This window comes from Limanda limanda, chromosome 19, assembly GCF_963576545.1.
Source record: "Limanda limanda chromosome 19, fLimLim1.1, whole genome shotgun sequence".
In the NCBI taxonomy this organism is placed as follows: Eukaryota; Metazoa; Chordata; class Actinopteri; order Pleuronectiformes; family Pleuronectidae; genus Limanda; species Limanda limanda.
Window position 1 is genome coordinate 248463 of NC_083654.1, and position 27455 is coordinate 275917.

At 40.3% G+C, this 27455-nt stretch overlaps 1 protein-coding gene across 1 annotated transcript in view; it reads left to right on the forward strand.

Moving 5' to 3' along the window:
- Positions 1-27455, forward strand: part of thsd7aa (thrombospondin, type I, domain containing 7Aa) — a 138928-nt gene that overhangs the window by 46665 nt on the left and 64808 nt on the right. The window contains exons 2-4 of the mRNA XM_061093305.1: positions 17914-19117; positions 22670-22918; positions 26942-27123. Of these exons, the coding sequence (XP_060949288.1) occupies positions 17914-19117; positions 22670-22918; positions 26942-27123 (1635 nt within the window). The remainder of the gene's footprint in view (positions 1-17913; positions 19118-22669; positions 22919-26941; positions 27124-27455) is intronic.

The window sequence follows — 27455 nt, forward strand, 5'->3', positions numbered from 1 at the left end:
GTTGCCAGTGTTCTGATGATGAGTCTCTTACCACCAGAGTTGAAGCTGATGTAAGGAACTATGGGGAATTTCTTCTGAGGCATACATAAAACATATGTTGGGCAGACACCCAACACAGCCACGTCATTGCTTGGGAGTCAAGGTGTTCAGCAGAGCTCAGACTGTCAAAGCAGGCGTGTTCAGTTGGTGTGTTCACCTGCAGAGATGTCATTTATTATGGCTGTGATCAACACACGTATGAATATATCATCACTGTGGTCAGCTGGTGGCCATGCTGCTGTCCACACTAATTGTAAAAGCAGCAATGGCACCAGTTGTAGCAAATCTCCTCACTTACTCTGATTAACGTGTAACAGAGTAAATAGCATTAGCCTAGTTAGCAAAGCTCCTGAAAAAAATCTAAGGATCCCCTCACCTCTCTGACCCATGTGTCACATGACCCAAGTGGCCACATGAGAGTTCTCTAGGTTTAACTAATAAGACCATGGCTGTGTTCAAACTCACCCCCTATTCACTTCACAGTGCACTATTTGTTACCTCTCTCTCCTTTATATTTTGGGTTAGGGTTAGGGTTAGGGTTAGGGTTAGGGTTAGGACACATGGGCAGATCATCTGTGTGTAAGGAGCTGAGAGTACATCTACTTATCTGGGCTCATATTACTATATTGATAATGTGCTCTAAAAATAAACATGAAATGCTGCATTTGCTTTTAATACTGGACACTGATGGAAAAATGACTATTTGTCGTCTGAAATTAGCAGCAACATTTTCTTTGCCCTGGGAGTAAGACATAGTCTATGGTGTGTCACTTGATCTTGAGTTCCCTTAAAAACATACTGCTCATAATACTCAATACTTTATGCTGCAGTACAATGTGACAGTTCCAAAATTACTCCCAATTACTATTTGAAATGGACTTGACTGAACAGCTGGATGATATGGCACTCTTAAAACAACAAATCTTAGAGTTAATGTTAACATACACACTGTGCATGTGATATCACCTCCAGGCTATGAGGTCTCAAGTTCAACTCTGGAGAATGTCCTGCTGGTATTGCCACAGGCCTTTGGATCAAGTTTTGCTGAGCATGAATGTGCTCAGTAAAATTCCTGGCAGTCCACTTGATAAAAAAAAGAAAAGGGATTGGAACAGTCAGAGGAATATTCAAAAGCCTCAAAGATCCCATCGCGATCTTTCCTGTAGCTGTTAGATCTGACTCTGAAATATCTGAGTGATCAACATTGTCAAGCTAGCAGTTACTGTGTATGGAGAGTAATTTTTTTACAGTGGCCATGTTCCTGTTCTTACTGCTTCATACTCTTCCCTCCTCCACGAGGAAACAGAGCATTCCAGAGCCCTGCAAAAATATTGACTGGAAGCAGAACAGGTGCAAGAATATCTCCTGGGGATCGATACTGGCTGAAACATTTAGAGAGCAGCGCAGGAATTTGGTGGCTGTTTCCAGCTTGTTTGTGTTTCATGAATGGCAATGTAGCAGCAGCAGCTCTCCCCCCCGCAGACCACAACAGCTCTATAAAACTCCAGTTTGGGAAACATACCAGACTTTACCATTGCCTTCATGGCGTGCGAGAATATTTGAGTGCTTGCTGCATGAATATCAAGCGGTAATCGTAACAGTGGTGCGTGTGTGTGTTTCCTCGTGTGGCTGGAAGGGCTGTGAGTGGGTGGCAGTGTGTAATTAATCCTTTTGGAAACACTTGAGATAAATGTGCTCTTATCTCTCCCCAGTCACTCCGGCATATTTCGACAGATAACTAGCATCTGTTTTCTGCTTGAGAAGAGCAGGGTGATGAAATAAATATCTGTATACAGTATGTGTGTGTGACCCGCCTCTGATGTGCTTTGTTTTTTTACATTTTTGTTGTTGTTGACTACAGTGGTAGCATACTGATGGGTCACAGCACACACACACACACACACACACAGTCGGTCAGACACATTTCAGTTGATGTCAATAGAAAGTGACTTATTAAAAAAAAAAAATTATGGGTTATTAGGTTGGAAGGCACAATTTCATATCACCTCACGTTTTGTAATGTCCTTAAACTGCATTTGAATTGTTTTCATTCCAAAGCACTATCTCTCCCTTAATCTAACCAAGAGGTTTTTGTGTCTTAACCCAAACCACATGTGAAGTTGCTGGCTCATATGTTATTGCTCTTAAAGGGCAGAGCCACCCAGATATCGCCAGAACCCTCATGAAATATTTAAAATGGAGCTGGTTAAAGGGCGAAACCCAGTTGTTGTTTTTCTCTTGCTTTCCATTACAGTTTGGTTGACGTATATCATAGGGCTTCCTTGTATTTTTGAATAGGTGTGTGTGGCTGAGGTGTGATCTAATGAGTGCTATTGTTAGTCTATTTGTATTTATTTTTAATTTGATGACAATGCCACATTCTTTCTGCTTATCTCTTAAGAATTATTCACATTTGTCTGGACTCAAATGTTAAAAATGTTCAACTATGAGCAAAAACAAATTAAATATTTCTTCCATTAGACTTTCAGAAAAGAAGAAGTATAATTCATTTTTCATGTCTCGCCTGTGACATCACTATATGAAGCCTGTGCCTCAGCAGCTCTCTGTGTCATCACTTTAACACATTGTAACAGTAGGCTGCAGCGGTGCGACACCACACAAGTTGTTTATGCATTACTTTTTAATGAGACGTCTGCATACGATACTTCTGTGTGCTGGTTGTGTCTCCGCTCTGTCATGATCCTAAAGGCTCTTTCGAAAGAGGCTTTTCAAACATTTCCTCATGGCAGCGTGGATAATGTGTCCAGCATCCGGCATCTCACAAAAAGCTTTGTCTTTCGCCTCTGTTGCTCACAGAACAAGCTTCACTGATTCACACACATTTGCAGGTTTTTGGTACTGTACTTGCAGCGGGAGAATTTAAATTGATATTTATGGAAATTTATGACCAAACCCTCATTGAATAGCTGTAATTTTAGCCACACCAAGCAGCATCTCTCAGTAGAAGTATTATAGTCCTATAATCTAAGAAGAACACACAGATATAGACTTTGAAAAATGTATGCGCAAAAGTGTTTTATAGGAACTGCTTCCTCCCAACATTAAGGCAGCAAATCATCCTTTTTCCTAAAATGTTTACAAGAGGAGCTTTAAAAGATTTGGAGTTTGTTTCCCAGATTTCACAACTTGACCTCCAAAGGCATATATATGACAATTTAATATGTAATAACACATTCCAGTAAAACACTGTTTTTCATTTCACACGCATTGTGTGGACAGCTTTGGGCAACACATTGCTCAGGAAATCTGCAGTGTATAAATATTAGGCATAAAGTCTGACATTCATCAGCTGTATTTCTGTAGCTGGTTGTATGTGTTTATTAGCAGCAAAATGATGTGCCCTTTACTCATATTTGAATAAACCTCCCAGAAAGCTTTCGTATATCAATGTGCGGAAATATGCTACTGTCCAATTAGATTACTGTTCCAATCTCACGGAGTACTGTTGTATCAAGAGTATCAGCTAATTACTCCAGGAGCCGTGCCAACATAGCCACATTTTTACACAAGTTGGAATCACATTTTCTTAATTCCGGCTTCTTGTGCCATGACTGAGAAAATAAAGTCAAATTCATACTGGTTGTGCTGGCAGTCGAATTTTAAGGGAAGAAAATCATTCAAATACCTGCTCCCTGCTTTAAAATGTGTGGGAACCTAATTGCCTCCTGTGGCTGAAGTTCTTTCTCCCCCCTTTTCTTTTGTATTATTATTATTATTATATTATTTTTACCAGTGACATTTTCAAAGGTCAAAGAAAGCCAAAGAAAAATATCAACTTGGCAAGAAAAGGTGAAAATATACTTTGTAGCGGGGGTAGGATTAGGTTTACTTGTGAGAGCTGTTACATTTTTAGAGAAAGAATTCAGTGGTTATGGGTCTATCCAAATATGTGAGCAGTAAAATATTTGAGTTGCTAATAAAAATAAGAATGATAATTGTCATTTACGTTGCACACATGTTCATTAATCTTGACACACTTAATGTGTCACAGCTTATTTTTTTGTCAAAGACAAAACAACTGGAGAAATAACATGTGAGCCAAAGGTTGTAGGTAGGTTAGTTATAGGCAGTGTTGGGAAGGATACTTTCAAAACGTATTCCGTTACAGAATACAGAATACATGCCCAAAAATGTAATCTGTAACGTATTCCATTACATTAACTAATCTGAGTAACGTATTCTGAATACTTGGAATACTTCCGGTTTGTATTGCATTTTTTAAGTGTATGATTGCGGCGTTGTTATAGTCAGTGGAGCAGCAGCAATTTAAACTCTCTCTCCGCCGATGCGGCGGGCCAGCTGGATGTCCGGCTCCCATCCACTCCCACCTCTGTGCCGGCCCCACCGGAGGCTGAAGGACCCCCCCCCCCTGCGCCAAGGCTGCCTCGCGCCGTGCTACGATCGTTTCGGCGTCGAGTCTATTTTTTTTTGCGCTTGACGCGAGCGTATCGCTCCATGAAACACACTGAAGAATGATTTTAAACGATATTGATGACATTTTATATGATATAAATGATAAAGTATGCATCCCATAGTTTGTATTCCCCTTCTGTTGTCCTGGAGTTTTAATTTTACCAATTTTACCGATCACATTATTAAATGCCCCCCTCTGCCCATCCACTACAGACACACAAGCAGTCATAAAGATAAAAAGAGAGGGGGGGCGGCGGAGAATACGTAATTTACCCTCGACACCCGACATTGAACGGAGAGAACAGCGGAGAAGTTCTTGAAGATGGATGAAATTAAATTGGGACGCTGTTGCAGTTAATGTTGGAGCAACAAGTGACCATATGCTTTTATACTACTGGGTCAACGGGTGATATTATTAGCGCTTCACGGCGCTTCAGCGTCCGGTGTGAACCCAGCGTGCCTCGCTGGTCTCCTGCAGAGCCATGACAGCGGAGCTCTGGGAGCGCAGGTCGGTCTTCTCTCACCAGGTGCTGGAAGGGCAGCTTGCGGATCAGCAGCTCCGTAGATTTCTGGTAGCGACGGAACTCTCTCAGAGCCTCGGTCCCGGGCCTGTAACGGTCCCGAGCCGGTAGCGGTGAGGCTTCTTCACGCCGCCGGGGGCCCGGGCGCTCTTACGGCAGCCCTGGTCTCCAGCTGCTTCCTGGGGGCTTTGCGGCCGGTGGATTTACGAGAGAGTGAATAAACTCGAGAAGTACCGTCATGTAATCCACTGATTTCAACAATGTAACTGTATTCTGAATACCATCTATTTAATTTGTAACTGTAACGGAATACAGTTACTCATAATTTGTATTCTAAATACGTAACGCCGTTACATGTATTCCGTTACTCCCCAACACTGGTTGTAGGAGCAATCGACTGCCTTCAGGTCCTGTCTGATGTCAAAGGTTAAAATGGAGGAGAGATTGTTGCAGTGGGAAGTCGCCCTGTTCTCTTTGATCAGACATAGAAACCAAGCATGGAGAGAGGTGCAGATACAGCTGATGCACCTCACTATGAAGTCAGACATGGCAGATGATGCAGATGGTAACTTTGTCTCAAGCCGGCCATGTTGTGGGACTCGTTTGGGAAACTGATTGGTTGTTGTCACATATGGCACCAGGGACACCCGCCTTTGACTTTTTTGTCCACGCATTTGATACAATAGGCCTAAATGATAACAGTCATAAAAGTGATAAAGCCACAATTAATTGAATTTCTTTGCTAACAAAGACTATGTTAGGAGCACTGGAAGGCTGTAATGCTCACTATAAAGATCAAACCATTTGTGGTTAACAACTGGGGCCCCTTGGCTACATCATGTTGGCATTAGCATTTTGTCTCCATTAATATTCTTTACCTCTCTTTTGGAAAATAACTCTTAATAGCCTGTTAACAGGAAGGCTAATATTTCTTCAATCGTGAGTTTGCTGTGGGCTGCAACTGGAGTCATGTTGTTTTCTTTTTGTATCCCGAGTGTGTTTTAGTTTTTTTGATTAACTGGTCTAAAAGTTTCCTGCATATCTGTTTGACAACCATCTTGGGGTTATTTTCATTCTGTAGACATTAAAACAATATTATGATTCTCAAGCAAGTTCTGAGTTTAAAAGCTTATTTTCCTTATGGTTATCAATTTGGACATTGGATATCGGTACAAGTCAATCTGAATGTGCGTGCAACATATCAGTTGAGATGTTGAGTAATGACACTGAGGAGTATGATGTTTTTATGCAAATTGTCGCAATTCGGCGCTAAGGGCTTTAAAGTGCCCTAATTGCCTGCGTGAGTTGCATGCTACAACCACTGCTGCTGCTGTAGCTGCTTATCATGTTGACAAATGACACAATGAGATGTATCATCGAAAGCAACTTTCTGCCTCTGCATGCCCCTGCAGCCTTGCCCCGAATCCTAGAGCGGCAAACCTCACAATTATCGAACCCCAGTGATAGTGTTTGCATTGGTTACATGCTAAACTATTACCAAATCTTCTTTCATAAGTTATGGATGATTGTAATATTGACATTCACATTGGCTGAGGCATTTTTGGATGCAGGCATTTTATCATGAAGTCTCAGACACAAAAGTAAAACGATAATAACTTGATGATGGCTCTACATATGAAGTAACAATGCAATACTCCCCCAGGGAAACTTGAATCTGTGAAATTATCCATCTTTCTGTTGTCAAGACTGTTATGAACAATCTGAGTTCATCATTTGGTTTCTGTCTGTAATATAAATAATACCAATCCATTCAATAGTTGAGCCAAGTGTGAACCTAAGTGGTCACCTGGGACTGACCATCCAACCAACACTGCCATCCCTGAAGCCACAACATTTGCATGGTTAATAAAAATCCAACTTGAGGCTTAGGTTATATCTTAAAAGCCAGATTGTTGGTTTAAGGCCATACAAACATTTTAATGTATTAAGAACTTTGTGTGAAATTACTTCAATGAGAAATGTTTGGGAAATACAGTCCATTTCCAAAGAAAGGTACACAAGCAGGTGTTATGTTTTCCATCCTGATATAAATAACACATTTAACGCTGATTACCTGCTGACATTTCTGTGCTTAAGATTCAAGCAGCCTCAGTAGTTTCAATCCATATGGATGTTTTTACGAGAATTTCAGAAATATAAAAAGAGATGGCTGCTACTTGTAAAGATGCACGGACATTTTGACCTGGGCAAAGTAAAATAAATAAAATAAATTACAAATCGGTTAGTACCATCTGTTCATGGTCTGCCATACAAGGTCCAGCGCAAAACGCTGCGTTTAACAGGCAGCATGGTCTGCTGTGCACTGCTGTAGTGAAGCTGTTTTCCATGTAGCAGCACGACACCCCAAATGAGCCGTGTAATGTCGCCTCCTGTAAGGGATGGCACCGCTGTTTCTGACAAGCCTTATGAAAGATGCATGAGAGCTGGTTTGTCTGAGCCTCCGGTGCTTCTCCATACCTTTATCTAATAAACCAGCTGTGTTATTGTTCTCGCTGTCTTCTTAGGCTACGATCTAAACATTGTCTAAACACCGTGTATTGTTTTTGTGTTATTGTGTTGACTGCTTTTGTGCATACACTGTAATGCTTCATAAATGCTGTATTCAATTCAGTTTTGTTTGTGTAGCACATATCATAACATGTATTATCTTAAGGCACTTTACTGAGCATTAAGTAATTAATGTAACACAAAGAAGGTTTCTCAGAATAAAAAAGCCCCGTTGAACCATCAAGGAAAAACAACAACTCCCTTCACAACAGGAGGAACATCCAACAGTAACTGAGATGCACTGCAGCATCTCAGATCACCTCGAGGCTTTATACAGATTTATCGGGACATCCCGAAGAATTATGGTTGTCCAGTCTGTAGAGGTAACAAATGCATGGACTAGTTTTTCAGCATCGTTTTGAGACAGGATGTTTCTAATTTTATATATAATTGTAAGGTTGGAAGAAGGCTGTCAAAGAAACTTGTTTTATTTACGAGTCAAATGACATGTCCTGGTCAAACATTAGTTCAATGTTCCTTAGAGTGCATTATAGTGATCCAAGGCAATGATCAGATTATGTTTTGCTAAACAAAACCTCTTTTTGTGTGAATCTAGAAGTTAAAAGTTACAGGTCAGGTCTTTACGTAATTTAAGACATTTCTAGGGTTTGACCTGAATATGGCTTCATGGAGAAATACAGTTGTGTAGCATATGGATAACAATGGAAACAGATATTGATTAAAGGAAGAATATACATAGTGAGACATATCTGTACCACTGCAGAACCTAGTGGAACTTCAGGATTAACTTGTGTGTGAGGTCATTGTTATCATCAAGAAGCTGGAATCTATCTGATAAATATTCCTCAAATTTGCCTAGTACCGTAAAAGCAGCAGGACATCCAGCAAGACGAGAATATAAACAAATCCATTGTCTGCCAGTACTGTTACTGTGCTGTGACGGACTCTAAAACCTAACTGAAAGTGTTCCAAAAGACTCTTGTCACATCATTGGTTTGTAACAGTTTTATTTTTAGGATTTTAGAAAAGATGGGAAGGTTAGATATATGTCTATAGTTAGCTTAAACTGAAAATCTGGGTCAAGAGTAGCTTTTCAAGCAGAGGTTTAATTACTGCAACCTTGAAAGTTGGTAATAGAGATAAATTGATTTGATCTAATTCGGAAGTGTTAATTAAAGGTGAAACATAATTAAACAGTCTAAGTGGAGTAGGGTCTAACAGACATGTTGATGGGTTAGATTCAGCTGTGAGATATGTAGAAGAAGAAATGAGGAACTGTGGGTGGTTTTTATTTGATTCTTTGAATAATAAAAGGTTTTTTCATTAGAGTTGGGGTTTATTGTTTGCATATTTAATTTCTTTCCAGGCAAGGTGAATATCCTCCAGGTTGGTGGAGCACCACTTTCAGAGGGGTCACATTTACACGTGTCATTAGCACTGAGGCCTCAGCACAATCAACAAGATCATGAAGTTGTGTCGGAGTAATGCTGAAAGCTGCCGTCCATTTTACAGACACATGGCAGAGGAGTTAATAACAGGGGAATTCTCTCCTTATATTTTGGTTACAGCCTTATCTGATAGACACAAAGTAATTATTTTGAACACAGGTGTTACTAAAAACTCATACGTCAGAACAAGATGCAAGTGTGTTAAAACAACGAGTGGATTCATTAACATGTTGAGTCAGATAGTAACGTAAATGGAGAAATATAAGGATGTCTGTCAGTATCTGCATGGATGTTCTGCGCAAAGCATCAACTCAGCTAAACAGTCTAAGGATTCAGGTGAATGATTTCCTACTTGGCTGTGAGAGACTGAGAAAGAGACTCTCAAATATATAGGTTATAGCTAAGTTTAGCTCCTGGGTTGAGTAATAACCTGGAGCGGACAATTGCTGTTGATCTGAGGAAGAGTGTGAATTTTAAATAATATTGTTATTGCTACAACCAGGTTCCACTAATACAAAATAAGCTAATGTTTAGTCTCTGCCTCTTTTATAGTAGAAGCAATGATTTTATTATGTTTTTTATGAATGACTCCCCTTTCAGTCTAGAAAACTACAGAAAAGCATGTTAGACTGCACCAGGTGAGGTCTGAGCCTTACAAATCCAGTCATATTGTTGTAGCTGTGTTTGGAAGACACAGAGGAACATCTGGTTTGGTTGCGGTACTTTCCCTCAGAGGTGGAGGTGGTCTTTGGTGACCTCAGAACAAACACAGTCTGCCGCGGTGTCACTTCCACACCAGCTCTTCTTTTGATGATGCTTTCTGCAGATCACAGACCAGAGGCACTCAGCCAGAGTCACAGCAAAGCCTCAATGAAAGCAGCTCATCCTGAAAAAAACAGGGAGAGTGAGGAAGACTGCAGCAGACAGACCAAGGGAAGGAAGCGGAAAAGCTTTCTGCCACTTTCTTTTTTTTTCTGCTGTAGTTCCCCAGGTTGATGAAAAGTAAAATCATGTCTTACCACCATGACCTGATAGAGCATGGGATTGAATGGAAATATCATTTTGACAAGCAAATGTCATTACTTCTGCCTTAAATGTCACCTTTTAACCTTACTGTTAAGGGCTATTGCTTTAAGATCCCTTTATCAGAAAACTGTATTTCACTCATTCTATACTCAAAAGTTATGCCTGGAGGCATAAGCACTTCAGCTCAAGCATTTCCCAACTAACTTCTGTGACACTGAGGATTTCTTTCATCTTGTACATATAGAAACTGGAGTTCACATCCTCCTTTGAGGTTATGGCAAAAGAAAGATGCCAGTTTAGGTTAAATGTGAATACAAATGTGTGTCTGAAGTCTGAAACTTGTTCCTGTATAAAACTAAACCAGCATTTTTTAACTAACCTTGACCTTTTAGGACTTGACGGTGTCTATTGACTTTATCTCTGCAATAGAGGAGCTTAGATCAGTAATTCAAATGTTCTATTATACAAGTTCAGAGCGAGAAGATGTTTCAAACAGCTCAATAAATCCTGTTGAAAGAGTATCTAGGGGCTTTCAGGTGAACTGGAGGCCACTCCCAGCAGCACAGTGCAGACACTGAGCTCCTAACTCTTGTTCTAACACCATTCTTAAAACTCCTAAATTATGGTTTCGTCACTACAAGTGGATGTTTTCCTGCAAGATTGGATATTTTACCAGAAAACAAATGAGTTGGTGGTGAACACTATACTGATGTGATCAGTATTTAGTGTCATTTATCAGAAAGACATTTTCTTTAACAATACGCACTGTTGCAAATTTTATTATTTTATTATTTTACTTTTATAGCCCAGCATTGGGGTTTTCTAGAAACATCCTGGACAGAATCAAGGTATGACATATGAAGTGAACCAAACAACATTCTGTTTAACAAGGTTATGTTCTAAAGCTTCCTGTAGTATTACATGCAGTTCCGCTGCTACACACAAATGAGAAAGTTGCTCTAGTAGCCTGCTGCAATACATCATTCTTCCAGGTTAAGTGCAAGTCGGTGGTGTGTCAGTGATCAATCGATAGACAGCTAAATGATTTAGTGAACCCTGTGACGTTCACTGAGATGCGTCATTCCCTTTATTCCATCAAAATGTGATCGGCAGAGACACTAAACATGATGGAAGGATGAGCAAAAATATTGATGATGAAATCAACAAAATGAAAGTGCAACAGAGACAGAGCTGTTCAAACCGAGTTCTCCTGAATGCATGAGAGTGACGGAGAGAATGACGTGGAGTAGCTGCAGTGAGATGATGAGGGACTTTGTCTGCAGTGGTATCAGTAACAGATTTGCTTTCCCTTGAGCTTGTGTGGGTCTCGGCAATTGTAATGGAATGAAAGCTCCCAGAAAGATGTGTGTAATGCACACAGAGGCAGTACAGGTTGGCCGAGACTATTAGGGGAATTCATGGTTATCAGGTTCGTGAAGTGAGTGCTAGGAATCTGCTGCAGAATGGTGAGGGGGAGGATCTAGATATCATGTCCTACTTTAGTATATTATGAGTAGCTAGCTTAGCCACCCGCTCCCAGCAAACTGCAGGGTTTCTGTTGTTCTGCTGTTATAGAAAGCAGCTTTCCACAACATTCACCTCACCACCCGAACCACAGGGATCATATTGTTATTTGACTTATTGTGTCTGGGAAGTTGCAATACTTGTGCTGTGATCAGAGAAGAACAATGACAGAGAGAGACGATATATGATGCTTGGGTTGTTCATTATCCCTGAGGTTATTGAGTCCCAAAATAATCTATAGGTCACAGTTTTATTAAGTTTCCAAATCTTTAGATTGTACCCTGCCTCCAGGTAGCATACGTATAAGCCTCCATCCCATATCAGCTGCACATCAGAGGGTACCACAGTTTTTCATCCACCATTCCAACGATAAGCTGCATGTTGCAAAGTTATTTGTCTCAAGGTTATAGACAATAGATTTTCCATCAGTTTTTCCGTTCAGCTGCATAGGTTTGATGTGACGACATATTACCATGAGAGGGAAACCAGGCATGATTAAGTGTTTCCATTCAGCTTTTGTGTTCCTCTTCATTTTTTTGCAAAAAGAATAAAAAAATGACAAAAAATTCTAAGGAATAATTTGAATAAAGAATTAGGTTTTAAAGTTGAATGCATCTATGTCACAACTGGGCAAACACTACATGTTATTGTCAACATATATTTATTAGGTTTTAATGAATCATTAAAGTAAAAAATTGAAACTGAAAATAGCAAGAGGAGACATTTTATTTTCATTGAAAAACATGCTGTCCCTTTCACAATAACTGAATGATGCTGTTTACACCTTTGATCCAAAATCAGGTTAGTGGGTCAAGGGCTCTAATGTATTTGAATGAAATCAGTTTTCAGTGCAGCATACCAGAAAATGGGAAAACATAAACATTGTTGTGTATTTATCTTTGTCGCAGGCCCTTTTATTATGGATTTACAGCTGGAATAAGAATTCTTGAAAACATCATCTTAGCGTGAGGGCATCCAGTAGTTAATGGCAAATCCCTGACCTTTTCACTGTCTTTATCGTAGACACGTGTCTATGATAAAGATCTATATGAATACAGATTGACTGCCTGCTGCTGCTACGCTCATTTCTCTTGCCTCTCTATCCTAAAGCCACTGGTGGGATGCACATCTCACACTGGTTTCCATTATCCCTGTAAATGCCAACGCCAATCTTCTGTTTGGTAGCATTAGAAAAGTGGGAGGAAAACCAGGTGGGAGGTCCGGGGTTGCAGGGCTAGGCGGTGTATAAAAAAGAACAATCCCATTATTTAGTTGGGCATGAAATCATCTCACACAGATCAAATTATTCATCTGCTGGCAAGCCACATTGAGAAAATTGGACGAGATGTTAAATTCAAAGTCAAGGAGTCATTGTTTGAGTTTAGTACGACCCTGAACTGTACAAGGGCCATCTGAAGCCGATGCCTCTGTTCAAATTAAGATTAATGGCCCCTGCCTCTGCGGCATCTATGCTGGAGTGTTTGTGTTTGTGGCTGAAATTGCCCGGCAGACCTTCCAAGCTTTGGATTTCTCCTGATGCTGGAGCAGGGTAAACTGCAGCTATTACCAGAGAGGCTAAGATAATGTCTTTGTTTTCATTTAGAGGCAATCAGGGTTAGGGTTAGGGTTAGACATATGCACTTGTGGCTCTCTACAGTCGTATAGCATTGCAGTTACATACACTTTCTACAGCCAAGCGTGACCCATCAATAACTTTGTTATTTAATGGGTTTATTTCATGGTTTATAGCATTAAGGTTGGCAAACCACACTGATTACTTATCCTTCAACAATTTGTTGAGAAATGTAATGATGATCTTCCTTTGTTTCCACGTCTCCTATATGTCGTGATGAGGCCAAGGACATTTCCTTGGCTGGTTTATCTTGACGCGTCACCTCACCACGTATTCCCTGTATTGAAATGAATCCATGTTTGGGAATTGTGTGGTTGTGAGTATTCCGGGTAGGAACATCTGGCCTTGCTAAATCAGTTCCAATGGGAGATGGCTGATGTATAAAGGTTTGACTCCAGGATGGGGATTGGAGCTTACACATACTGTGGTGTGCGTGGGCTATGCTCTCTATTGCTTGAAAGGCCGTAAATAAATGTATTATTTTCTGTACTGCTCTGAGTCTGCATTTTACATGAAAGATTAGCCTAGCTGTGTTAAAGATCTGAGTGTTAACCCTGCCATCCCTGTCATTAGCTGCATATGTACACTGCCAGAATGGAAGCTTGGCAGGCATGCCAGCACAAGGGACACAGAGCTTAGGAAAGGGTCAATTGTTTAAGCTGAGGGACAGTAACAGAAAAGGGCACTGCTGTGAGTGTGCCAGTGGCCAGCGTACAGTGTATTGCACATGTACCAGTGGTCTCAGCAGAGGCCACTACTACTTCGGGGGTGCTGATGTAGGGAGGAGAGAAATAAATCTAGTGATAGATGCTCACAGCAGAGCCTTGGGGCTGAGGATCATAGGACCAGTGGAGTGTGGGTACATGGCCAATTAGTGGTCAGGCCCAGGCAGACCTTGTTCACTCTTCTCTTCTCTTCCCACTGGTCAAATCAGCCCTGTCCCTCGCTGTATATTAACATCTCAAATTTATCCTATCCCTCCCCTTTTTTTCCCCAGCAAATCTCAATTAATCTTACTTCTGGCCCTCTTTTCTTTATCTCCCCTGAAAGCTTGTTATTAGGAGCTTGAAATCCTACCCCATATTGCAGTTAGTCAGTAACCATCTTCAATGGCCTTGCTTAAAATAGCTCTTTCTCCATGGCGATAAGGATGGTTGTGCAACAAACCCCCTGTAGTGAGGAAGAACCCCTCCTGATCAGCTCCTACATGATGACGAAGGCAACACCTGAGACATCTTATGAGAAAATAAATTGTGGAATTATAATTGAAAAAAAAGAGATTGTGAACCTGCCAACAAATATATTATTTGTAACTCACGTGTTATCAATACTATCAACCATCTTGTCCATTTTCATTGTGTATTCTGCAACAACTTCCATTACCGGCAATTCCTTTCTTACAGTGGTTCTTCTGAAACATTGTGGAAATGCATTATTTCTGAATGGAACCAGTTCTGGAAACAGAGCTAATGTGCTTTTATGTTTTACATATTTAATTTGGTTAACACCTTGGGATGAGAGCAGCAAATTAAATTGTTTTGGTTGAATGAGTCACTAGTGACTGTCTTGTACAGTTATTCCTTATTGCACATAGTGGCCATGTTTGTTTTTAATTGTATGTCTATTTGTGTAAATACACTGAACGCAGTCAAATTCCTATGTGTACTCATACATGGAAAATAAAGCAGGATCTGACGTTATGTCATAGTTTTTTTAAAGAGCAAACAGTTGTTAAGATTCCCAAAAAACGGATTTTTAACAGTATAATTACCTGGAGTCTTGTAATAGTAAAATCCCAGCTGTTCATAATTTCTCCCTTGGTGTAGCAGTGACATTAGTGATGAGAGGTTGTAGTATAAGAAAGGATGTGTGTGGTTAGATGTGTGTCAAGTCTCCTGGAGCTTTAGCCTTGTTGGCATAGTGCCCCTCTGTGCTGCTTGGCTCCTCTCAGTGGGTGATAGTAGGTGATGTAGGCCAGCGTGAGTACCCCCCACCACCACCACCCTTTCGTTCCTGCGCTCGCTCACCACCGGCCCACAGATAACTGTGTCATTCAGTGGCATGTTCATAAATTATGGTGAACGCCTGCATGGAGCGTAGACAATTCCGCCTGCCAGGGAGCTAATCTTTTATGGCTATAAACATGCTGGCCTCTTTAGAGAGCAGGATATGGATGAAAACCCAGGGCTACTTAGCCTTGCAGCACGTAGGCTCTCTGTCTATTTTCTTGATTACAAAATCAATTTACCATTATTTTTTTATCACTGACTCCTCCATGGCATCATACTCCACTCTAACACGCCGAGTCTACGTTAAATGCTGCATTAAATCAGCACCAGGGTTTTTCCGGCAAAGTGAATTGTCAGACCGCTTACATCAAACTTCGTGACACCTCCTCCTCCCGACAAAACTCTAGAAAGTGATCACTATAAGCGTCTGATTACTAAAGCTGAATTGCAGGGCTTCTCTATGATAGTCTGCGCCACACACACTGACTCTGCTGCTTACTTCTCTCTCCCTTTCTCTCTGTCTCTATCCCTCGCCCGCTGAGACACAAAAGTGTGATCACACACATGTGTAAACTCAGACTGGGTAATCAAAGCATTCGTGCTTCCCATAGGTTGTGCCATGTTGACTTTGATTAGATTTTGTCTAGTTTCCACAGACAGGTTGACATTTTTGGTTCAGAGTAATGTCTTAACAGCAATTTGATGAAATGTCTTGAAATTTTGTGCAGTCATGTTAAAAGATAATCATGAATTGAAACTGAGCAGGGGTAATAACCACTCTACCCTGAATGACTTCACTTCTGAAAGCACATCGAACAGCCTAACAAGCCCCAAGCCCTTATTTCAGTTCACCTCTTTGACTGATTCCCCTCAGTTTGTCTCGTTGAACAGATTAATGTTTTAATGTTCCCCTATGGTAAATTGTTTGAGAGAAAGATGTATACTAAATTAGTAGATTCGTATTATGGAGGTGAATGCAAATTCAACCCCACCCAGTTTGAGTCCAGTTCAAATCTTAAATTTTTCATTTGTCAGTTTTGCTGTTTTGGCCAATTTGACAAAAAGAGCAAGATCCAATGAAATTGTCTGCCAGCAGTATATATTTTGGCATCAGCTCTCACCTTCCTCAGTCCAATATTAGGGTAAAACCCTCTAGTCAGGCCACCAGAACCCCTGATGTTTTCACTGCTGGGCTCCGTGGCTGCTGATGGAAACAAAGGATCAATTTCTGTCCTGTGCTAGAGATGCCTTTGATCATCCAGGGTTTCCCTCACAAACAGCAACTTCATCTGTGTTTTTGGCAAAAGGTCTGTCTCAGGCAGTCCCTACCTGAATGAATGAGGGGTGGATATGGGATCAGTTTTCTGCCTTTGTTCAGAAAACATAAAAGGTTTTATTTTTTTATTTTTTTTATTTTATGTTGTGTTTTACATTATTGATCACTGTTTTGTTTTTTTCCCGAATTTTCCAGTAAGGTCAAAGCCAAAATAACAATGTGTGGGAGGACAAGAAATCTTTTCACATTTGTATCAGTTGCATTAGCTGTGCTTTATTCTTTGGACAGTGAATAACGCCAAGCGGTAGTTTGTTTGTTGATATCAAAATAAAAAGCTCTGCTTAATTGTAATCATAAAACTTGTTATGTAGATACCACAACTAATTTATTTGCAAGGAGAGAAAGAATCCTTTCTGCTACCCTCTGTATATTTTCTGTGTCTGCTCACAGAACAACATTGACTGGTATTGGTTACATAGAAACACAACTGTAACTAAATAATAATTTTGTTAAATTCAGCATTTCATTATGTCTGGATACAGGTTCCCTGTATTGTAACAGCAGACACGGTTAATGATTTTCATCTCTGCTGCTCCTGTTCTGATTGAGTCTTAGGCTGCTCTGACTCTGCATCTGCTAACAGGGGCTTTGTGCTGAAAGTCGATGTTTACTTAGACCTTTAATTGCATTCTCATAAATCCAGTGGAAGTGCAATCACTATAGACGGAGAGTGATTTAGCAGTGTGTATTTGTCAGGACATCATTAGTGCACTTGGAAGCACTTGTGTATCACATGCTCGATGTGGAAAGGCAGTCGTTTTGTTGAATGCATTTAAGAATTGTAAATTTGAGCTTTTGGGTGGAATAAAATATTTTGTTTTCATGGGCTTTTTTTGCTGGTAATTTCCCCAAAGTGGGACAAATAAAGGATTGTCTTATCTTATCTTAATGACACAGATAGAATGGTTTTCAATTAGATGCTTTGTTTTAGGCCAACCATGACAGATCAACATTTTGAAAAATTACTTTTCCCCCATTGATTGACTTTCTGCTGAAAAGCTCTATGAGTTTTCAACATGAACTAGTTTATAATGATCATGGTCTTCCATTCATACAGGTGACACTGTCTCATTCCCTCTAGGAGCTGTGTATTCACCACTTATGAACACTGAGAAGATCAGCAGGTGGTGAATAATTCTAGTTTTCACTGACTTAGATCTCAGTGTAGATGTAAAACATCACTGATCATCGGGGTGTTCATGCTTTTATGGATTTTTAGATTAATGTAAGTGATTCTGCTGATGCAGTTCTCAGTTATGGCTACAGTCTATGTAACATAACTAAGAGTTAGACCAATGCTATAATGTACTGTAATTCAGTTCTCTGAGTGAAATAATTGTGTTTCCTAATCACAAATCATGCTTCTATCCTTCATCTTTTTAACTTAAATGACCCCTTGGCTTTCTCTTCACAGGTCCATGGGGTCGTTGTATGGGTAGTGAGTGTGGTCCTGGAGGGAGCCAGAGCAGGGCGGTATGGTGCGCCCATTCAGAAGGCTGGACCACTCTTCACACCAACTGTGATCAGACAGAACGGCCAGACAACCAGCAGAGCTGCTTCAGAGTATGCGACTGGCACAAAGATTTGTACGACTGGCAGCTGGGCGCCTGGAACCAATGTGTCCCGGTGTCCATGCGCAATGCTGGGGTTCAGCGCCCTGCTGTGTGCACCCGGGGAGAGGAGGGCATCCAGACCCGTGAGGTGGGCTGTGTCCAGAAAGTGAATGCTGAGCCTGCAGAGGATGCAATCTGTGAATACTTTGAGCCTAAACCACGACTAGAGCAGGCCTGTCTAATACCCTGTCCTCGGGACTGTGTGGTGTCGGAGTTCAGCCCCTGGACTCTTTGTTCAAAAACCTGTGGAATGGGCTTACAGAACCGGATCCGCTGTATCCTAGCTCCACCACTGTTTGGCGGGTCAGCTTGCCCAAACTTGACTGAGTTTCAGACATGCCAGCCAGGGGTCTGTGAGGGGGAGGAGAGCCTCTACAGTCTCAGGGTGGGAGCTTGGGGGCTCTGCTCTGTCCCGCTGCCAAGGCAAGCAAGACAAGCTCCCGAACTACCCAGAGATGACAAACCATCCAGAGAAACCGATAAACTTTCCAAAGACGGAGACAAGCTGTCTAGAGGGAGTGAAAAAACATCCAGAGGGGGGGACATGCAGTCCAGAGAGGGTGTCCTACAGTCTGGTGAAGTTGAGAAGCAGTCAAAGGGAGGGGACAAGCAGAGCAAAGAGGGTGACAAACAACACAAAGAAGGAGACAAATGGGCCAAAGAGGGTGATAAAGTGCCAAGAGATGGTGAAAAACCATCCAGACCCAACAGAAAACTGGGTCGAGCAAACAGGAAACCTGACAGGCCATCCCGACAGGCAGACAGGCCCAAACGACAGAAGAAAGCTAAAAACAAGGAGAAAAGAGAGAAAATGAGAGAGAAAGTCAGAGAGAGGTTAAGGGAGAGAGGCAAGTCAAAGGATCCTGAGACGAGAGAGCTCATCAAGAAGAAGAGGAACAAGAACCGTCAGAACCGCCAGGGAGCAAAGTTTTGGGACCTGCAGGTTGGATACCAGACCCGAGAAGTGTCGTGTGTCCACAAGAGTGGGGATGTTGAAGCTCTGAGGTAAGAATGACTTATAAAAGCGTCACTATTTTTTAAATTTCTTTAGAGACAAATTCAGGTTATTGTGAGGATATCTTCAAACCAATCATGCACTACATTAGTTCAACTGTTTAATTCATCTTTAATTTGACATCAGTGACATAGTTGGGCCATTAATTTGTCCTAACCTTAACCATTCCAGGATGTCTTGAATATAAAGGAATTCAAGGCACTGGCCATAGCAATATCCGATGCCCAACTTTGGCTGGGGACATTTATTTCATTTAATCTCTTGACAGTACTGAACTAGACACTGTTTGAACATTGTGCTACAAGCCCCACCCTCAAACAAAATATTATCCTTCATTTAACGAATATTAAAGAGAGAAATTATCTTAAAAACCGTGACACAAAATATAAAAAAAATTGTCATTAAATATTTCAGTCAAAACATCATATTCTTTGATTAAACAAATGTGACTTGTTTGTTGTCATTGTCAGAAAATTGCACATTCCTGTTGAACACTCTATGGCGTTCACTGGTGTCAAGTGTCAAGGCTCATAACCCTCAGACTTCTGTTGTGTTTTGTTCAGGCCTGTAAACATCAGTTTTATCTCGGTAAAATGAGATCATCCAAAATCTCATACGAGGGCTCAAGTTTAATTAGTGGACTGTCTCTGTTTTTTATAATGCCACAGTGCAGGATAATAAATGCCAAAGGTTGTGAAGGAAATTGCTGTCAGTCTCAATTAGTGAGTGTTCCACGTCATTTTGCCCATTGCACTTCAGCAGTATACATTAAGCTTCTCCCAGCAGTGGCTGCATTAATCAAAGCTTCACTGTAAGGTCCGTCCAAAGATGAACAGTCTCTTATACAGTGGGGTCAATGTCCATGAGGTATCTGAGAGCCATGCTCTTTGTAGAGAATGAATGGCCTCATTCTGTCTGTCTGTTCTTGTGCGACTCTAATAGAGGCCACTGAGCAAGGTCCATTACTTCCAGGGAACATCGAGCCTCCTGTGGTATATGCCTTTGCTTTTAATGCAAGGGTGAATGTCAGAAATCATACATCAATTAAACTCCTGCAATGGCTAGAGCCTTCAAATTTGGATACATCAGTTTGGATTTTTAGTGGTGGCTAAAACTGCCCCAAAGTGTCCAGGCTTTTAAATGGTGATGAACTGCAAATTCCCTTTGACATTTTGCAGGAGTTTGAAAAGGAATATTAAAGTTACTTAATAAAAACCAATGACACTTATATTACGATTTCTGTGCATAGGTCAATATTAGAATTCTAAAGTGAAAAGAAGTAATGTAAATGTACCATTTTGAAAGTACAGTACGTAACTGTTATGCTTGAGAAAAGATTTCAAAGATTTGAGTTTTTGATGTGTTCACAGTCTCTTGGCACTTCCTGATGTTAGGGTTAACCCCAAACCTCCAGAGTAAAATAAATTGCTTCAGATGTAACTCTCTACAATCTTTGCACACTTTGACTTTTTAACACCTGGAAGATCCTCTCAAGATCCATAAGATTGAATGGAAAGTTTCTTTGAACTACCATCTCTTCACAGATGTTCTATGAAGTTTAAGTCTGGCCTTGACCTGAAGATACTCCAGTGTTGTTTTGACTGAAAGGTGCTCTATATGCCTCAGTCTTGGGCCTTGTACAAGGCGGCATGTAAGAACCTTTACTCAATGATAGCATGCTCTCCCATCTCTGCAGACTTCTGAAGCAATGTTAGTTTAGTCTTTGGTTTCTTATTCACCGCCCTGACCAAATACCTTCTTACCTGGTTAGTCAGTAAAGCCAGATTGCCAACTCTAACTTCCTCAGGACACTCATAGCTTTTAAAATTGTTCTATACATTTGCCCTGATCTATGCCTGATCACAATAAATTCTATTCTGACAGGTCGACTTTAATTGGTAGAAGCACCTCAGAGATGATTAAAGCAAACAAAATGCACCTGACCACACGGAGTGCTACAGCAGAGTCTGAATACTATCATAAAGCAAAATATTGAAAAAGTTGAATAGGTGTGAATGTTTCCTGAAACAATATTAATCTAATTAAACTGATCAATCAAATCACAACAAACCAAAACTGTTACCCTGGAGCTTTTGGTGACTACATTACACTTGGTATCCAGATACACAAAAAAGTCTGAACATTTTTCTTTCTTTAAGCAATTAATTATACCCAATGTATGCAGTGATTGTCCTTGTGTGGAAATAAGCTCTCGAAGAAAGTGGTATTTGTTTTGTTTTCCACATAAGGACAGTATTCTTTACCAATCCTTTCTTGAGTCCTCAGGAGCAGGTTAAGTATAATGTTTGTTCTGCTCATGTGGGATTTAAAAACTATTGCTGCCTCTATATAATCCACTACAGCAGGATATATGTTTGAGGTTGTCTTTAACTTTAAATTCCACAACAGCTATCTATTTGCGTTGGCTCAGTTATTCACGAGATAATGATAGAAAGGGTATGAATACAGCAGCAGTTATAGTTGGAGGTAAAAGCATAGTCAAATCTGCATTAGGGTACAAACTGTTTCATCTTGTACCGCTTCTCTGGCTTTACCATAGCAGGATGTTACTGAGAATGAACCTCAATGACTGCAGTAGAGTTCTGATTGGAAAAAGACTCAAACAAAAAACAAAAATGAAAGAATGAGAAATAGACCTGGCGCACAGTTTGTTGTTCACAAATCTTCAGAAATCCTCCAGAAGTTAAGGAAAACTGTGGAAAAATTTAAATGGTGAGACTAAAAGGGAGGAAGAGGCAGAAAAGAGATGCAGTATGTGTCTATCCCAAAAGACCAATCAGCTTCTACAAAACACAGTTAGAAAAAAAACTGTCTTGCAACTCCACAGCAATCCCATAATCAAACAGGCCTTGGTGCTGCGAAGCTGCTGCTGAAAATACAGATAACAAATTTGTTTGGGTTTTTTAAAGAACAACTTTCAAACCACATTTATCACATCGGCTGAGTCAGAGAAAGAAAAACTGAATAACCTACAGCTGTATTTCACTAGCCTGTGTGTAATCCCTCCACAACAGTTACTGTATGGTTATTAATGATCTATTGTGAAAATTTAGAGGGATATTTTGTCACAGCTTAACAAATATATCTTTGTGTCTTCCTCTCCCTCCTATGCCTCTGCGTCAGCCAGTGGCATTATGTTTACTTGTCGTTCTTTCATTATCTACTGTTGCATTTACAGCTTCCTATTTAAAATGTCTTTATAATGTCATGTCTGTTTTTTCATTTGTAATTTCTTGTTCTTGCTATTATTTATTCAATTACAAATGATGTAGCAAGATAGCAAAGTACTACCCATATTTTAACAGTTATGCAATTTGCAATACCTAAATAGGCGTAGTACTGTTTGGTTTTTCTGACACATTGGTTCCAATGGCACTTAAAATAGGTAAAATCACATAATTTAATCAAATGAACTTGGAGACTCAACTGGGTTTGTGCTTTTAATGCAAAATTACTAAATTGTTGTAGAACAACTGTAGTTCCATCGTGACTAAGGGTAATTTTGTTTTCATCTTCTACAGTCTGTGCTCTCAGGAGACATTACCAGTGAACTTTCAGGCCTGCGTCCTAACCAAAGACTGCGATGTGACCGAATGGTCGGAGTGGTCAGCGTGCTCCAAGGAGTGCCATGACCCCAACGGCCCCAAGGGTGAACGCACTCGTACCAGAAAAGTGAGCCAGTTCCCAATTGGTGGAGGAGGAAATTGCCCGGAGCTCGAGGAGAAAGATCCCTGCAGCCCCCAGGGAGACGGAGTGCCACCCTGCATTGTGTAAGTACAGGACAAGGATAGATAGAGAGGAATATAATTAGAGGACAACTTTCGGTGGTAATATGAAAAAAATATAACTGACATGCTGCTGTGTTGGTTGGTAGTATTCAGATTGGAGGTGGGAGGCTTAGGTATTCTGCACTAAATGGTTTTGCACCTCTAAAATATGATTTTCATGTCTGCCATCTATTCATATTAATATTTATCCTTTGTCAGTTGAATGAATTAGCCAAATTTGACTTTGTGATGCTAGAAATTTAGCCTGAAGGAAATTAGCCACTGTGTGACCAACCTTCCCATTAACTGAAGAGTCTTTAGAGGGCATCCTCAACGAGTTTCTACTTGTAAGCCAATGAACCATTTATATCACTCAGTTTATAACTGAAACAGTCCTCCAGGTGAAACAATTACTTATCTCATTTAGACTACAATGAGATATCAAACTTCTCTCAAGTCAGTCCTTAGCGAGTCTTTGACGTCATGAACATTGTGAAAGATGGCATGCTACCAATATGTAGTCTGTGAAAGGCGTGGGTCAAGTCAAGACAAGAATTTATGACTCCTCAATTGCCTTATTTGACCATCCTATCACAGCCTGTCACAGGAATTTAGCAGCCGCATCCTATGGAGAACACGATCTATGCTATGGCTGTGTAGACCTTGTTAGCTCAACCTAAATGAGACGGTGTGGTCCCTATAAAGTCACTAGCTTGTCCCACCATAGATTACAGCCATCACCAAGCAACAAAGCTATGGACGAAAACTTTCTTTGCTTACTTAAACACGTTGAAAAGATGTTTTCAACATGTTTTTCACACAAGTAAAATCTGACTATTGGCCCATTTGATGACCTGCTAGCTTGGGTTGGTGCCTGGACTTGAATATAATTAGTTTAATTTGTGACGCTGGTTGGCTTTTGTGACATCGGGTCACACAAACTTTTTGCTTGAGTTTAAAAATATTTCAGCTCTAGCGATAGACGTGAATTTAGCTTCTTCATGTCAATCAAGTCGTGCTGTTTGCATAGTTTACATCTCCTGGCAAGAGAGATTGAAATGTGTGCCTTTTCATGTCTTTGTTTTGATTCTGATCATTTGTACCACGTTTGGTGTGAACACAGCATTTGGGCTTTTCTCTCTTTTTTCTTATTTCATGTCATCTTACTTGTCTGAGGATGAAATTACCAGCGAGCCTAGCTTTTAAGCAATAAATGGGAAATTCAATTTTATGAATTGTATTAGGGACCTTGGTAGATATATTAGCAAATTGCCTGAACCATAAACTAATCTGCCTTGATGATACCTATTGTTGGGTAACATGTGCCGTGGCTTGTGTCTGGCTCGGTGCCAGCAGGAGTAGACAAATGGAGTGTCAGAGAGGAAGCTGCTGCCATGTCTGGCTTCTGTCTCTCTGGTGTCCCATCCTGACACGTCCGCCAATTACCCTTTAAGTTCCTCCTCAAGTCAGGTTCATTAGCTGTGAATGGTGGATGTAAAGATGTGATCATACCCAGTGTTAAAGTTGTGAAGTTGAGCTTTGATGATTTGTACTACAATGCTGCTTTATGAAGAAAGACAAATCCCTGATGCTACATATGTGTCCAGTCCAGCTGTTGTCACTCAGCATGTTTACATGCAAACTGATATACCACAGTTATTCTTAATGTAACAGTATTCTGAATTTTACATCTAAGAAGCAACGTTTGAATGTTATGGATTTGACCAACAAGACTGTTTTCAAGGCTGGTCGGGGAAAACCATCAATTAGCTGTAGAAAGTCCAACATTTCTGGGAAAAAATAGATCCATTATTAAACATCATGACAGACTTGGTTAACAGTCAATAAATACATAACACTATACAATAACATATTTTAATGAGAATACTGCAGGGATATTAATTTAAATAGCAATTTTAACAGCATCATAGGGCAATTGTCTTTTTCAGAAGAAGGGCAAATGATAGGTTTTGGTCTGTGCCTAGTATTAGAATTTAAGGTATCCATTACAATAATAATTTAGTAACAGTGGGACATGGTGTTTGTAAAAGTCCAAGGCCTCTAAATAAGGATCAATAAATTGTAACATTAAAATATTGAAAGTGGAGTAACCTGCATGACATACTACAGAGTAAGAAAATGCGTAAAAATGATTTAGTTGCGTAAACAAACATCAATTCCATTTTGACTGAGGTTTTCTGACCCCTTGAACAGAATCTATAAGTTCTGTTTTTACTTCAACTCTATAACCCATAAAAAACAGGAAATCAATGTCCATCAACTCCTGTGGTCTTCTCTTTGACAGCAGAAAGAGAAGCAGCACTTCTGTCCACAGTACTGCAGAGCTGCTCTGTCTGAGTGACCCCATCTGTGCAACTTAAAGCACCAAGATGCAGTGCTTTCCCAGGGGCCTCATTGTCCCACAGCAGTTCTGAGAGACACAGAGAGACCTCGCTCATGAATATGGAGCCTTTCATTGGCGACCTCAAATGAATTCCATTATCAGTTGAGATGGAGGCAGGGGGTTACAGTATCTGACCTCAGGGTGGAAACTGCAGTGGTTTATTGCTGAAGCAGACTGCTGCCATTTCAGTAACCACACACAAACCCCATGTATGAATAGCCGATGCAATTAACAACCTCCTTTCTGCTTAAAAATTGAGTCTTGGAGAGCACTCAATTCAGGATGAATTGCAAATCTCGAGGTGCAGTGTAAACAGAGATCTAAGGTCAACAACACAAAAAGTATTTCTAACAATGTTTGCTACTGCGATTCACTCAGCCACAACCAACGCTATTCAGTGCCTGCAATAAGCCATCGGCACTTTGAGCTATACACAAAAACTAACAACAATAATAACAAATTGTTTGTAATAATCGAATAATTTTCAGGAATTCACAGTAATTTATTTGTATAATGATTGAATTATTAAAGATAGACATAGATCAACATATTACATAAATTACATGACAGGTAGGTGGAGTGAAGGGTTTATAAAACAACCTTAGGTAGGCAACAAACAAACACACTTTTTGGAAGAAAAACACAATTTATGTCCTGATGCACCATGCATATGTAAATCTGTGTACACTTGTCTCATTCGATTTCCTGTTATGAAAATAAACTACATGGTAAATGGTCAGTATTTATATAGTGCATTTCTAGTTTATACCCTTTTTCTAGCAATTTGGGGTTGAGTATCAAGTATTTTATTTAGCTGGCAAATGGTGTCCACGTTAGCACCAAGCTTGTGTTGCCTGGCATGCTAACATTAGCAGCTCATGGAGGAGCTGATAAATGCCCTGCTTGATAATCCTTATTTTACTAAACTTCTACTCGGACATAGAGAAATGCTGTAAACTCACTGCTGTTCCTGGTTATGCTTGCTAACAAACTGGTATGTGTCGGATCACCATGAACACATTGTGAGGAAGTGACTGAGCATGTGTAATCTCAATATGGAAAACAAAATACAGTGTATAAATATGACATTGAATTAAGTATTTTTGGAGCGTTTGGCAATGTAGTGAGAGAGGTCTATATATAAATGCATTTGTTACTGAAATTATACAATTCATAGTGCTTTTGGTGGTAAAACCAGATGCCCATGAGCACTAAAAGGTATACAGATCTTTGAATCCTGAGAAGCAACAATTATGTAAATTGTAACCATTGACTTAGTTACAAATTTAATCGGTGCTCGGCCAGGTCACATGAAATTAAGCCTAATATCATTTGATCTGACAGCATTAGCTTCACATATGCATGTGGTCAATATGAATTGTGTTTGGACCACACCAACACACCAATGGTCGATAGCCTGTATGGCATTAACTCATATGCCATTAACTCATCAACACATAATGATAGATATCCCACCCCTTCCTCCTTTTTCTTTCTCCTTTCCACCACACTAGAACAAAAACATTTATAGATGTGACTATTTTTACTCTATTCTAGTGTGTTAATAGTATGGGGTGTAGAAACTATATACAAACTCTTCTTGTTTCCACCTTTGGCCTCAGATACAGCTGGAAGACCACAGAGTGGACAGAGTGCCGGGTGGACGTGCTGCTGAGCCAACAGGACCGTCGGCGTGTAAACCTTACAGGGTTGTGTGGAGGCGGGATACAGACGCGGGAGGTCTACTGTGTCCAAACCAGCACTGACACAGTACCCAACCTCAGCTCACTCAGAAGCAAAGAAGGTACATTTCCCAGCATGCCTTCAATGTAGTGTCTCTACTACACTACTCACTATTGTTTTATATGGGCTTTTGAGCAGGTACATTTGTTGAGCGTCATGGAATATATCTTTCAGTGTTAATTAAATAAAAAGATTTTTTTTGTTTCAAAACACATGAAAGAAAAAAAAGATAAATCGACCAAATGAATAAAGTCAAAGTTTACATTTTACTTCTACGTCTGGACCAACGGTGTGTTGCTGCATCTGTTTGTGATTTTCTTGGACAGATTCTGTGGAGGCCGTCAGGGAGTGGCGAGCGGTTTGGTGACCTTTTGTTTTTTCACGGCTTAGATA